General features: G+C 46.3%; 1 protein-coding gene across 1 annotated transcript in view; it reads right to left on the bottom strand.

Annotated features, from left to right (window-relative positions):
• Positions 1-13945, bottom strand: part of LOC121555039 (receptor-type tyrosine-protein phosphatase-like N) — a gene marked incomplete at its 3' end in the record, with an annotated part of 47416 nt that overhangs the window by 4710 nt on the left and 28761 nt on the right. The window contains exons 3-6 of the mRNA XM_045218831.1: positions 10178-10300; positions 7700-7796; positions 5067-5472; positions 3823-4204 (exon numbers count right to left, since the gene is read on the bottom strand). Of these exons, the coding sequence (XP_045074766.1) occupies positions 3823-4204; positions 5067-5472; positions 7700-7796; positions 10178-10300 (1008 nt within the window). The remainder of the gene's footprint in view (positions 1-3822; positions 4205-5066; positions 5473-7699; positions 7797-10177; positions 10301-13945) is intronic.

Below are 13945 nucleotides of genomic sequence, written 5' to 3'. Positions count from 1 at the left end.
CCCTCTTGGCATTTTTCCTATTTTGTTGCCTTACAGCCTAGAATTAAAATTTATTTTTTGGGGGGGTTTGTATCATTTGATTTACACAACATGCCTAAAACTTGAGCGTGCATAACTATTGAGCGTGCATAACTATTGAGCGTGCATAACTATCCCCTCCCAAAGTCAATACTCTGTAGAGCCACCTTTTGCAGCAATTACAGCTGCAAGTCTCTTGGGATATAACTCTATAAGCTTGGCACATCTAGCCACTGGGATTTTTGCCCATTCTTCAAGGCAGAACTGCTCCAGCTCCTTCAAGTTGGATGTGTTCCGCTGGTTTACAGCAATCTTTAAGTCATACCACAGATTCTCAATTGGATTGAGGTCTGGGCTTTGACTAGGCCATTCCAAGACCATTAAATGTTTCTCCTTAAACCACTCAAGTGTTGCTTTAGCAGTATGCAATAATTTCCCTGTATTTAGCGCCATCCATCATTCCTTCAATTCTGACCAGTTTCCCAGTCCCTGCCGATGAAAAACATCCCCACAGCATGATGCTGCCACCACCATGCTTCACTGTGGGGATGGTGTTCTCAGGGTGATAGACATAGCGTTTTCCTTGATGGCCAAAAAGCTCAATTTTAGTCTAATCTGACCAGAGTACCTTCTTCCATATGGTTGGGGAGTCTCCCACATGCCTTTTGCTAATTTTTTTCTTTAAGCAAGGGCTTTTTTTCTGGCCACTATTCCGTAAAGCCCAGCTCTGTGGAGTGTACGGTTTAAAGTGGACCTATGGACAAATTCTCCAATCTCCGCTGTGGAGCTTTGCAGCTCCTTCAGGGTTATCTTTGGTCTCTTTGTTGCCTCTCCGATTAATGCCCTCCTTGCCTGCAAGCTTTGGTGGGCGGCCCTCTCTTGGCAGATTTGTTGTGGTGCCATATTCTTTCCATTTTTTAATAATGAATTTAATGGTGCTCCATGGGATGTTCAAAGTTTCTGATATTTTTTTATAACCCAACCCTGATCTGTACTTCTCCACAAGTTTGTCCCTGACCTGTTTGGAGAGCTCCTTGGTCTTCATGGTGGACTTTATTTAACTAATTATGTGACTTCTGAAGGTAATTGGTTGCACCAGATCTTATTTACATTTTTACATTTTAGTCATTTAGCAGACGCTCTTATCCAGAGCGACTTACAGTTAGTGAATACATATCTTTTTATACTGGCCCCCTGTGGGAATCGAACCCACAACCCTGGCGTTGCAAACGCCATGCTCTATCAACTGAGCTACATCCCTGCCGGCCATTCCCTCCCCTACCCTGGACGACGCTGGGCCAATTGTGCGCCGCCCCATGGGTCTCCCGGTCGCGGCCGGCTGCGACAGAGCCAGGATTCGAACCAGGATCTCTAGTGGCACAGTTAGCACTGCGATGCAGTGCCTTAGACCACTGCGCCACTCAGGAGTTAGGGGCTTCATAGCAAAGGGGGTGAATACATATGGACACACCACTTTTCCGTAAAAAAAAATTGTGACTTTTTTGCACCATTTTTTAAGTTATTGTTTTCATTTCACTTCACTAATTTGGACTATTTTGTGTGTGTCCATTACATGAAATCCAAATGAAAATCCATATAAATTACAGGTTGTAATGCAACAAAATAGGAAAAACGCCAAGGGGGGTGAATACTTTTGCAAGGCACTGTAGCTTACGTTGGACTAAATTGTTTTTGGTTGTCACTGTATTAAAATAAGCGTAGGTGATTTGATGATGTTGAAGTTGAAATGGTGCTGGAATAGTGGAGGCAACTCCTGTTGTCTTTTCGACTTGCGGTAACTCTCCGTGGTTCTAAATCAATAGTTGTTTAGTAGTCCAAAAATGTTGGAAAAATAACTTGATTGACCATGCTGTGGATTATGTAACTGTTTGTTTCAGGCAATATGCTTTGTTGACTTCACTGGACAGAGGTTGCTCTCCGGTTTTGTGATGAAACAAAGAAGTGGATGAATTTATTCTGCCAATGTGTCTTCTTATTGTCTCGGCCTATACAGTTGAAGTCGGAAGTTTACATACACTTAGGTTGGAGTCATTAAAACTCGTTTTTCAACCACTCCACAAATGTCTTGTTAACAAACTATAGTTTTGGCAAGTTGGTTAGGACATCTACTTTGTGCATGACACAAGTAATTTTTCCAACAATTGTTAACAGACAGATTATTTCACTTATAATTCACTGTATCACAATTCCATTGGGTCAGAAGTTTACATACACTAAGTTGACTGTGCCTTTAAACAGCTTGGAAAATTCCAGAAAATGATGTCATGGCTTTAGAAGGCTAATTGACATCATTTGAGTCAATTGGAGGTGTACCTGTGGATGTATTTCAAGGCCTACCTTCAAACTCAGTGCCTCTTTGCTTGACATCATGGGAAAATCAAAAGAAATCAGCAAAGACCTCAGAGAAAAATTTGTAGACCTGCACAAGTCTGGTTCATCCTTGGGAGCAATTTCCAAACGCCTGAAGGTACCACGTTCATTTGTACAAACAATAATATGCAAGTATAAACACCATGGGACCACGCAGCCGTCATACCGCTCAGGAAGGAGACAAATTCTGTCTCCTAGAGATGAACCTACTTTGGTGCGATAAGTGCAAATCAATCACAAAAAAACAGCAAAGGACCTTGTGAAGATGCTGGAGGAAACAGGTACAAAAGTATCTATATCCACAGTAAAACAAGTCCTATATCCACATAACCTGAATGGCTGCTCAGCAAGGAAGAAGCCACTGCTCCAAAACCGCCATAAAAAAGCCAGACTACGGTTTGCAACTGCACATGGGGACAAAGATCATACTTTTTGGAGAAATATCCTCTGGTCTGATGAATCAAAAATAGAATTGTTTAGCCATAATGACCATCGTTATGTTTTGAGGAAAAAGGGGGCTGCTTGCAAGCCGAAGAACACCATCCCAACCTTGAAGCATGGGGGTGGCAGCATCATGCTGTGGGGGTGCTTTGCTGCAGGAGGGACTGGTGCACTTCACAAAATAGATGGCATCATGAGGAAGGAGAATTATGTGGATATATTGAAGCAACATCTCAAGACATCAGTCAGGAAGTTAAAGCTTGGTCGCAAATGGGTCTTCCAAATGGACAATGACCCCAAGCATTCTTCCAAAGTTGTGGCAAAATGGCTTAAGGACAACAAAGTCAAGGTATTGGAGTGGCCATCACAAAGCCCTGACCTCAATCCTATAGAAAATGTGTGGGCAGAACTGAAAAAGCATGTGCGAGCAAGGAGGCCTACAAACCTGACTCAGTTACACCAGCTCTGTCAGGAGGAATGGGCCAAAATTCACCCAACCTATTGTGGGAAGCTTGTGGAAGGCTACCCGAAATGTTTGACCCAAGTTAAACAATTTAAAGGCAATGCTACCAAATACTAATTGAGTGTATGTAAACTTCTGACCCACTGGGAATGTGATGAAAGAAATAAAAGCTGGAATAAATAATTCTCTCTACTATTATTCTGACATTTCACATTCTTCAAATAAAGTGGTGATCCTAACTGACCTAAAACAGGGAATTTTTACTATGTCAGGAATTGTGAAAAACTGAGTTTAAATGTATTTGGCTAAGGTGTACGTAAACTTCCGACTTCAACTGTATATCACGGTGTCAAGGCATATGAACTAACAGGTTATAGAGCAAACAACGCAATTATCACAACACATAGGTTGTAATATGGCTTTTTTTTTTTTCTCCCTGGCTTGGCTTCCCCAGTGAATTTACCCACACTACTGCTACTGGAGTTACTAGAGCAGGTCCACTAACTCACCATCCAGCCCAGCCAGAGAGCTGTAGTCCTGAGGAACCTTCTTCTGTTGCTGCTGTTGTAGCTGCATCTTCTGCTGTTGTAGCTGCATCTTCTGCTGTTGTAGCTGTTGCCTGGCTCTAGCTGTTGCCTGCTCTGTCAGACTGTAGTCCTCCACATAGTCCACAGGCAGTTCCAAGTCCTCGTAGTAGGGTGAGGCCGGCAGGTCTGCTGCCCCCCGGTGGCGGAACAAGGGCTGTGCAGGGGAAGAGGACAGATAGAGAGAGATGACGTCCTGTAGAAGCTGACGATCTCTCTCTCTCTGTTTGGCCTGTTGGGATCTGGAGGAGGGGCGGGGCACTGGGTAGAATCTTCCTCCCTGGTGGAGGGAGCGCTCCACATCTTCCTGTAATACACAGAGAGAGGAAAACAGTCATGTTTTACGGATGAGGACAAATGTTTGATTGTGTGTGTGTGTGTGTGTGCACTAGTTTTCCTACATTATCAGGACACCAATGTCCTCACATTTCACCTTAATGTCCTGAAAAGGTAGGAAAACAAGAACTTTGTTTTGAAAAGTCAGGACTTTTTCCAGGTCCAGAATTTCTTCAAATGCTATTTTAAGCTTATTGAATAGGTTTAGGGTTTTGGGGTTAGGGTTAAGGTTAGGGTTAGGTTTAGGGTTAGAGTTTTTGGGGTTAAGGTTAGGGTTAGGTTAAGGGTTAGGGTTAGGTTTTAGGGAATATAGGATTTTTTATGGTGAAAAAATTTTACACTCCAAAAAGTCATGAAATGTGTGTGTTTGTCAGTGTGTATAAGTGTGTGTGTGTGTGTCTGTGTGTGTCTGTGTGTGTGTGTGTGTCTGTGTGTGTGTGTGTGTGTGCGTGTGTGTGTATAAGTGTGTCTGCGTGTATGTTTGTGTGTGTGTGTGTGTGTCTGTGTGTGTGTGTGTGTCTGTGTGTATAAGTGTGTGTGTGTGTGTGTGTGTGTGTGTGTGTGTAAGTGTGTATGTGTGTGTGTGTCTGTGTGTATAAGTGTGTGTGTATAAGTGTGTCTGTGTGTATAAGTGTGTGTGTGTGTGTGTGTGCGCGTGTGTGTATAAGTGTGTATATGTGTGTGTGTGTGTCTGTGTGTATAAGTGTGTGTGCGTGAGTGTATATAAGTGTGTGTGTTTGTGTGTGTGTGTGTGTGTGTGTGCGTGCGTGTGTGTATAAGTGTGTGTGTGTCTGTGTGTGTGTGTTAGTGTTAATGTGCATGTCACACAGTACCTGTTGATAGGTGTAGGGGTCGATGGGAGAGGTCCGCATGCGGAGGGGGAACTGGGGATGGTCTAGTATCATGTAGTCCTGGTAACTGTCAGCCTGACTGGTCCCTGACTTGGAAGAGCTGCTGGGATATCCTCCCTGATTGGAGGAGCTCTGCTTGGGATATCCTCCCTGATTGGAGGAGCTGCTGGGATATCCTCCCTGATTGGAGGAGCTCTGCTTGGGATATCCTCCCTGATTGGAGGAGCTGCTGGGATATCCTCCCTGATTGGAGGAGCTGCTGGGATATCCTCCCTGATTGGAGGAGCTGCTGGGATATCCTCCCTGATTGGAAGAGCTGCTGGGATATCCTCCCTGATTGGAAGAGCTGCTGGGATATCCTCCCTGATTGGAGGAGCTCTGCTTGGGTCTGAGAGGAGGGACAAGGAAGATGATTTACAGTGAGGGGGAAAAAAGTATTTGATCCCCTGCTGATTTTGTACGTTTGCCCACTGACAAAGACATGATCAGTCTATAATGTTAATGGTAGGTTTATTTGAACAGTGAGAGACAGAATAACAACAAAACAATCCAGAAAAACGCATGTCAAAAATGTTATAAATTGATTTGCATTTTAATGAGGGAAATAAGAATTTGACCCACTCTCAATCAGAAAGATTTCTGGCTCCCAGGTGTCTTTTATACAGGTAATGAGTTGAGATTAGGAGCACACTCTTAAAGGGAGTGCTCCTAATCTCAGCTTGTTACCTGTATAAAAGACACCTGTCCACAGAAGCAATCAATCAATCAGATTCCAAACTCTCCACCATGGCCAAGACCAAAGAGCTCTCCAAGGATGTCAGGGACAAGATTGTAGACCTACACAAGGCTGGAATGGGCTACAAGACCATCGCCAAGCTGCTTGGTGAGAAGGTGACAACAGGTGCGATTATTCACAAATGGAAGAAACACAAAATAACTGTCAATCTCCCTCGGCCTGGGGCTCCATGCAAGATCTCACCTCGTGGAGTTGCAATGATCATGAGAACGGTGAGGAATCAGCCCAGAACTACACGGGAGGATCTTGTCCATGATCTCAAGGCAGCTGGGACCATAGTCACCAAGAAAACAATTGGTAACACACTACACCGTGAAGGACTGAAATCCTGCAGCGCCTGCAAGGTCCCCCTGCTCAAGAAAGCACATATACAGGCCCGTCTGAAGTTTGCCAATGAACATCTGAATGATTCAGAGGTGAACTGGGTGAAAGTGTTGTGGTCAGATGAGACTAAAATTGAGCTCTTTGGCATCAACTCAACTCGCCTTGTTTGCAGGAGGAGGAATGCTGCCTATGACCCCAAGAACACCATCCCCACCGGAGGTGGAAACATTATGCTTTGGAGGTGTTTTTCTGCTAAGGGGACAGGACAACTTCACTGCATCAAAGGGACGATGGACGGGGCCATGTACCATCAAATCTTGGGTGAGAACCTCCTTCCCTCAGCCAGGGCATTGGAAATGGGTCGTGGATGGGTATTCCAGCATGACAATGACCCAAAACACACGGCCAAGGCAACAAAGGACTGGCTCAAGAAGAAGCACATTAAGGTTCTGGAGTGGCCTAGCCAGTCTCCAGACCTTAATCCCATAGAAAATCTGTGGAGGGAGCTGAAGGTTCGAGTTGCCAAACGTCAGCCTCGAAACCTTAATGACTTGGAGAAGATCTGCAAAGAGGAGTGGGACAAAATCCCTCCTGAGATGTGTGCAAACCTGGTGGCCAACTACAAGAAACGTCTGACTTCTGTGGTTGCCAAAAAGGGTTTTGCCACCAAGTACTAAGTCATATTTTGCAGAGGGGTCAAATACTTATTTCCCTCATTAAAATGCAAATCAATTTATAACATTTTTGACATGCGTTTTTCTGGATTTTGTTGTTGTTATTCTGTCTCTCACTGTTCAAATAAACCTACCATTAAAATTATAGACTGAGCATGTCTTTGTCAGTGGGAAAACCTATGTCACGATCGTTATAAGAGACGGACCAAGGCGCAGCGTGATGTGCGTACATCTTTTAATGCGTACTTTGCACACTACAACAAAACAACAAAACGAAACGTGAAGTCCTCGGTCATACAACACAAACCTAAACGGAACAAGATCCCACAAATGACAAGTGCACAACAGGCTGCCTAAGTATGGTTCCCAATCAGAGACAACAAGACACAGCTGCCTCCGATTGGGAACCACCCCGGCCAACACAGAAATACACGATCTAGAAAAGAACACATAGAAAACAAAACATAGACACTACACATAGAAACGAACACCCTGGCTCAACATATAAGAGTCACCAGAGCCAGGGGCGTGACAACGTATAAAATCAGCAGGGGATCAAATACTTTTTACCCCTCACTTTAGTGTATTTTTGGCAGTTCTAAGCATAATATTGCATTTCTACTCTACTAACTTGCTTGCTTTCATTAGGTTTATTTGACAGGAACAATAAACATTGACCCGTTTTGTGAATATGCTAGATTTAGCCAGCCGGGCGAGTACAACTACACAGAGGCACGATAAGACGTTGGATAAAGAAGAGGGAAGGGGCCATACTTGTCTAACTCCACTGTTAGATTCTGTAAATGTGTAAGGATCCTTACTGTGAGGAGGAGGAGGAGGAGGACCGTGGGGTGTGAGGAACTCTGCTCAGCTCTTTGGTAACAATGTACTGGGTGATGTCATCCTGCCAGGACAGACCTACACACCAAACACACACACCATTCATTTTTTTAATAATGATGTCCACTCAATGAAATAGACAGTTGGAAGATGTTTGCTTGGCTAATGCATCATGTATTCTTTTTTTTAATTCTTTTTTTTATCATTGTTTGGTGATTAACTACAGTGAAATACTAGTAATTGATAAGACTCCAGTTGTGTGTTAGTGTGTTGACTCACCCTGTAGTGTGTTGACTCACCCTGTAGTGTGTTGACTCACCCTGTAGTGTGTTAGTGTGTTGACTCACCCTGTAGTGTGTTAGTGTGTTGACTCACCCTGTAGTGTGTTAGTGTGTTGACTCACCCTGTAGTGTGTTAGTGTGTTGACTCACCCTGTAGTGTGTTAGTGTGTTGACTCACCCTGTAGTGTGTTGACTCACCCTGTAGTGTGTTAGTGTGTTGACTCACCCTGTAGTGTGTTGACTCACCCTGTAGTGTGTTGACTCACCCTGTAGTGTGTTAGTGTGTTGACTCACCCTGTAGTGTGTTAGTGTGTTGACTCACCCTGCAGGGTGTTGACTCACCCTGTAGTGTGTTAGTGTGTTGACTCACCCTGCAGTGTGTTAGTGTGTTGACTCACCCAGTAGTGTGTTGACTCACCCTGTAGTGTGTTGACTCACCCTGTAGTGTGTTAGTGTGTTGACTCACCCTGTAGTGTGTTAGTGTGTTGACTCACCCTGTAGTGTGTTAGTGTGTTGACTCACCCTGTAGTGTGTTAGTGTGTTGACTCACCCTGTAGTGTGTTAGTGTGTTGACTCACCCTGCAGTGTGTTAGTGTGTTGACTCACCCTGTAGTGTGTTAGTGTGTTGACTCACCCTGTAGTGTGTTAGTGTGTTGACTCACCCTGTAGTGTGTTAGTGTGTTGACTCACCCTGCAGTGTGTTAGTGTGTTGACTCACCCTGTAGTGTGTTAGTGTGTTGACTCACCCTGTAGTGTGTTGACTCACCCTGTAGTGTGTTGACTCACCCTGTAGTGTGTTAGTGTGTTGACTCACCCTGCAGTGTGTTGACTCACCCTGCAGTGTGTTAGTGTGTTGACTCACCCAGTAGTGTGTTGACTCACCCTGTAGTGTGTTGACTCACCCTGTAGTGTGTTAGTGTGTTGACTCACCCTGTAGTGTGTTAGTGTGTTGACTCACCCTGTAGTGTGCTAGTGTGTTGACTCACCCTGCAGTGTGTTAGTGTGTTGACTCACCCTGTAGTGTGTTAGTGTGTTGACTCACCCTGTAGTGTGTTGACTCACCCTGTAGTGTGTTGACTCACCCTGCAGTGTGTTAGTGTGTTGACTCACCCTGCAGTGTGTTAGTGTGTTGACTCACCCTGTAGTGTGTTGACTCACCCTGTAGTGTGTTAGTGTGTTGACTCACCCTGTAGTGTGTTAGTGTGTTGACTCACCCTGTAGTGTGTTGACTCACCCTGTAGTGTGTTGACTCACCCTGTAGTGTGTTGACTCACCCTGTAGTGTGTTGACTCACCCTGTAGTGTGTTGACTCACCCTGCAGTGTGTTGACTCACCCTGTAGTGTGTTGACTCACCCTGTAGTGTGTTGACTCACCCTGTAGTGTGTTAGTGTGTTGACTCACCCTGTAGTGTGTTGACTCACCCTGCAGTGTGTTGACTCACCCTGTAGTGTGTTGACTCACCCTGTAGTGTGTTGACTCACCCTGCAGTGTGTTGACTCACCCTGTAGTGTGTTAGTGTGTTGACTCACCCTGTAGTGTGTTGACTCACCCTGTAGTGTGTTGACTCACCCTGTAGTGTGTTGACTCACCCTGCAGTGTGTTGACTCACCCTGCAGTGTGTTGACTCACCCTGTAGTGTGTTAGTGTGTTGACTCACCCTGTAGTGTGTTGACTCACCCTGCAGTGTGTTGACTCACCCTGTAGTGTGTTGACTCACCCTGTAGTGTGTTGACTCACCCTGTAGTGTGTTGACTCACCCTGTAGTGTGTTAGTGTGTTGACTCACCCTGTAGTGTGTTGACTCACCCTGTAGTGTGTTGACTCACCCTGCAGTGTGTTGACTCACCCTGTAGTGTGTTGACTCACCCTGTAGTGTGTTGACTCACCCTGTAGTGTGTTGACTCACCCTGCAGTGTGTTAGTGTGTTGACTCACCCTGTAGTGTGTTGACTCACCCTGCAGTGTGTTAGTGTGTTGACTCACCCTGTAGTGTGTTGACTCACCCTGCAGTGTGTTAGTGTGTTGACTCACCCTGTAGTGTGTTGACTCACCCTGCAGTGTGTTGACTCACCCTGTAGTGTGTTGACTCACCCTGTAGTGTGTTGACTCACCCTGTAGTGTGTTGACTCACCCTGTAGTGTGTTGACTCACCCTGTAGTGTGTTAGTGTGTTGACTCACCCTGTAGTGTGAGCTGTTTGAGGACCTCCTGCATCCTCTTCAGAACAGGAACTGACACCTGGTACTGGACCTGGTACTGGACCTGGTCCTGCTTAGAGGTACGGCACTGCCCAAAGAGACCATCTGCAACACACACACACACACACACACACACACACACACACACACACACACACACACACACACACACACACACACACACACACACACACACACACACACACACACACACACACTGTCACGCTACAGACTCTTTAAACCCATACTATCCTCTTCAGAACAGGCACTGACAGATGGTCCTGGACCTGGTCCTATTTGGATGTTCGGCACTGCCCAAAGAGACTGTCTGGAACACACTCCCACCAGAACCAATCAACATACGACCTGTCTCCAACACACCCCCATCAGAACCAATCAACATACGACCTGTCTCCAAAACACACCCACCAGAACCAATCAACATACGACCTGTCTCCAACACACAGCCACCAGAACCAATCAACATACGACCTGTCTCCAACACACAGCCACCAGAACCAATCAACATATGACCTGTCTCCAACACACCCACCAGAACCAATCAACATACGACCTGTCTCCAACACACAGCCACCAGAACCAATCAACATACGACCTGTCTCCAACACACAGCCACCAGAACCAATCAACATATGACCTGTCTCCAACACACCCACCAGAACCAATCAACATACGACCTGTCTCCAACACACAGCCACCAGAACCAATCAACATACGACCTGTCTCCAACACACCCACCAGAACCAATCAACATACGACCTGTCTCCAAGACACCCACATTCGTAAAGCATGCATGCACAAATACACACATGCCATACAGTCTCCTTAACACACTTCCCACATTAAAACACATACAAATACGATACAGACTTAAACAGACTTAAACAGAGCACACACCTAACCCAATCAACGTCCACTCACACTCCAAGCACTTACATCACACAATCAACAACCCCACATAATTAAACTAGCCCAATCAACAACCACAGAGCATCCTGACTGGTTGCATCACCGCCTGGTATGGCAACTGCTCGGCCTCTGACCGTAAGGCACTACAGAGGGTAGTACGTACGGCCCAGTACATCACTGGGGCCAAGCTTCCTGCCATCCAGGACCTCTATACAAGGCGGTGTCAGAGGAAGGCCCTAAAAATTGTCAAAGACTCCAGCCACCCTAGTCATAGACTGTTCTCTCTGCTACCGCACGGCAAACGGTACCGGAGCGCCAAGTCTAGGTCCAAAAGGCTTCTTAACAGCTGCTACCCCCAAGCCATAAGACTCCTGAACAGCTAATCATGGCTACCTGGACTATTTGCATTTGCACATCATTAAACTAACTCAATCAACAACCCCAAATCATTAAAATAGCCCAATCAACAACCCCACATCATGAAACTAGCCCAATCAACAACCCCACATCATTAAACTAACTCAAATATATCTCAAACAGAGAATGCAACATCTGTAGACTACATTTATAACTACTTCCAATCCATAGAGGCACACAGAGACACTTAAACACATCCACACACACACACACACACACACAAACACACACACACACACAAACACAACCAAGCACACACACAGTCACCCCACCCCCAGCTCACATAACTGAATAAAAACGATACTGCGGCTAAAAACAGACTCACACCTGAATGCAGAGTAGCCTCCATAGTGAACCCATCTCTCTCTCATCTCTCCTCCACAGTGAACCCATCTCTCTCTCCTCTCTCCTCCATAGTGAACCCATCTCTCTCCTCCATAGTGAACCCATCTCTCTCTCCTCTCTCCTCCATAGTGAACCTATCTCTCTCTCTCCTCTCTTCTCCATAGTGAACCCATCTCTCTCTCTCCTCTCTCCTCCATAGTGAACCCATCTCTATCTCATCTCTCCTCCACTGTGAACCCATCTCTCTCTCCTCTCTCCTCCATAGTGAACCCATCTCTCTCTCATCTCTCCTCCACTGTGAACCCATCTCTCTCTCCCCTCTCTACTCCACAGTGAACCAATCTCTCTCTCTCCTCTCTCCTCTACAGTGAACCCATCTCTCTCTCTCCTCTCTCCTCCACAGTGAACCAATCTCTCTCTCTCCTCTCTCCTCCATAGTGAACCCATCTCTCTCTCCTCTCTCCTCCATAGTGAACCCATCTCTCTCTCCTCTCTCCTCCATAGTGAACCCATCTCTCTCTCCTCTCTCCTCCATAGTGAACCCATCCCTCTCTCTCCTCTCTCCTCCATAGTGAACCCATCTCTCTCTCCTCTCTCCTCCATAGTGAACCCATCTCTCTCTCTCCTCTACAGTGAACCCATCTCTCTCTCTCCTCTCTCCTCCACAGTGAACCCATCTCTCTCTCCTCTCTCCTCCACAGTGAACCCATCTCTCTCTCTCCTCTCTCCTCCATAGTGAACCCATCTCTCTCTCCTCTCTCCTCCATAGTGAACCCATCTCTCTCTCTCCTCTCTCCTCCATAGTGAACCCATCTCTCTCTCCTCTCTCCTCCATAGTGAACCCATCTCTCTCTCCTCTCTCCTCCATAGTGAACCCATCTCTCTCTCTCCTCTACAGTGAACCCATCTCTCTCTCCTCTCTCCTCCACAATGAACCCATCTCTCTCTATCCTCTCTCCTCCACAGTGAACCAATCTCTCTCCTCTCTCCTCTGTCCTCCACAGTGAACCCATCTCTCTCTCCTCTCTCCTCCACAGTGAACCCATCTCTCTCTCTCCTCTCTCCTCCATAGTGAACCCATCTCTCTGTCCCCTCTCTCCTCCACAGTGAACCAATCTCTCTCTCTCCTCTCTCCTCCATAGTGAACCCATCTCTCTCTCTCCTCTCTCCTCCATAGTGAACCCATCTCTCTCTCCTCTCTCCTCCATAGTGAACGCATCTCTCTCTCTCCTCTACAGTGAACCCATCTCTCTCTCCTCTCTCCTCCACAGTGAACCCATCTCTCTCTCTCCTCTCTCCTCCATAGTGAACCCATCTCTCTCTCCTCTCTCCTCCATAGTGAACCCATCTCTCTCTCTCCTCTCTCCTCCATAGTGAACCCATCTCTCTCTCCTCTCTCCTCCATAGTGAACCCATCTCTCTCTCCTCTCTCCTCCATAGTGAACCCATCTCTCTCTCTCCTCTACAGTGAACCCATCTCTCTCTCCTCTCTCCTCCACAATGAACCCATCTCTCTCTATCCTCTCTCCTCCACAGTGAACCCATCTCTCTCTCTCCTCTCTCCTCCACAATGAACCCATCTCTCTCTATCCTCTCTCCTCCACAGTGAACCAATCTCTCTCCTCTCTCCTCTGTCCTCCACAGTGAACCCATCTCTCTCTCCTCTCTCCTCCACAGTGAACCCATCTCTCTCTCTCCTCTCTCCTCCATAGTGAACCCATCTCTCTCTCCTCTCTCCTCCATAGTGAACCCATCTCTCTCTCTCCTCTCTCCTCCATAGTGAACCCATCTCTCTCTCCTCTCTCCTCCATAGTGAACCCATCTCTCTCTCCTCTCTCCTCCATAGTGAACCCATCTCTCTCTCTCCTCTACAGTGAACCCATCTCTCTCTCCTCTCTCCTCCACAATGAACCCATCTCTCTCTATCCTCTCTCCTCCACAGTGAACCAATCTCTCTCCTCTCTCCTCTGTCCTCCACAGTGAACCCATCTCTCTCTCCTCTCTCCTCCACAGTGAACCCATCTCTCTCTCTCCTCTCTCCTCCATAGTGAACCCATC

Source organism: Coregonus clupeaformis, unplaced genomic scaffold (genome assembly GCF_020615455.1).
Source record: "Coregonus clupeaformis isolate EN_2021a unplaced genomic scaffold, ASM2061545v1 scaf1838, whole genome shotgun sequence".
In the NCBI taxonomy this organism is placed as follows: domain Eukaryota; kingdom Metazoa; phylum Chordata; class Actinopteri; order Salmoniformes; family Salmonidae; genus Coregonus; species Coregonus clupeaformis.
Note: the sequence above shows the minus strand (reverse complement) of the source record. Positions and strands in the feature narration are given on the sequence as shown.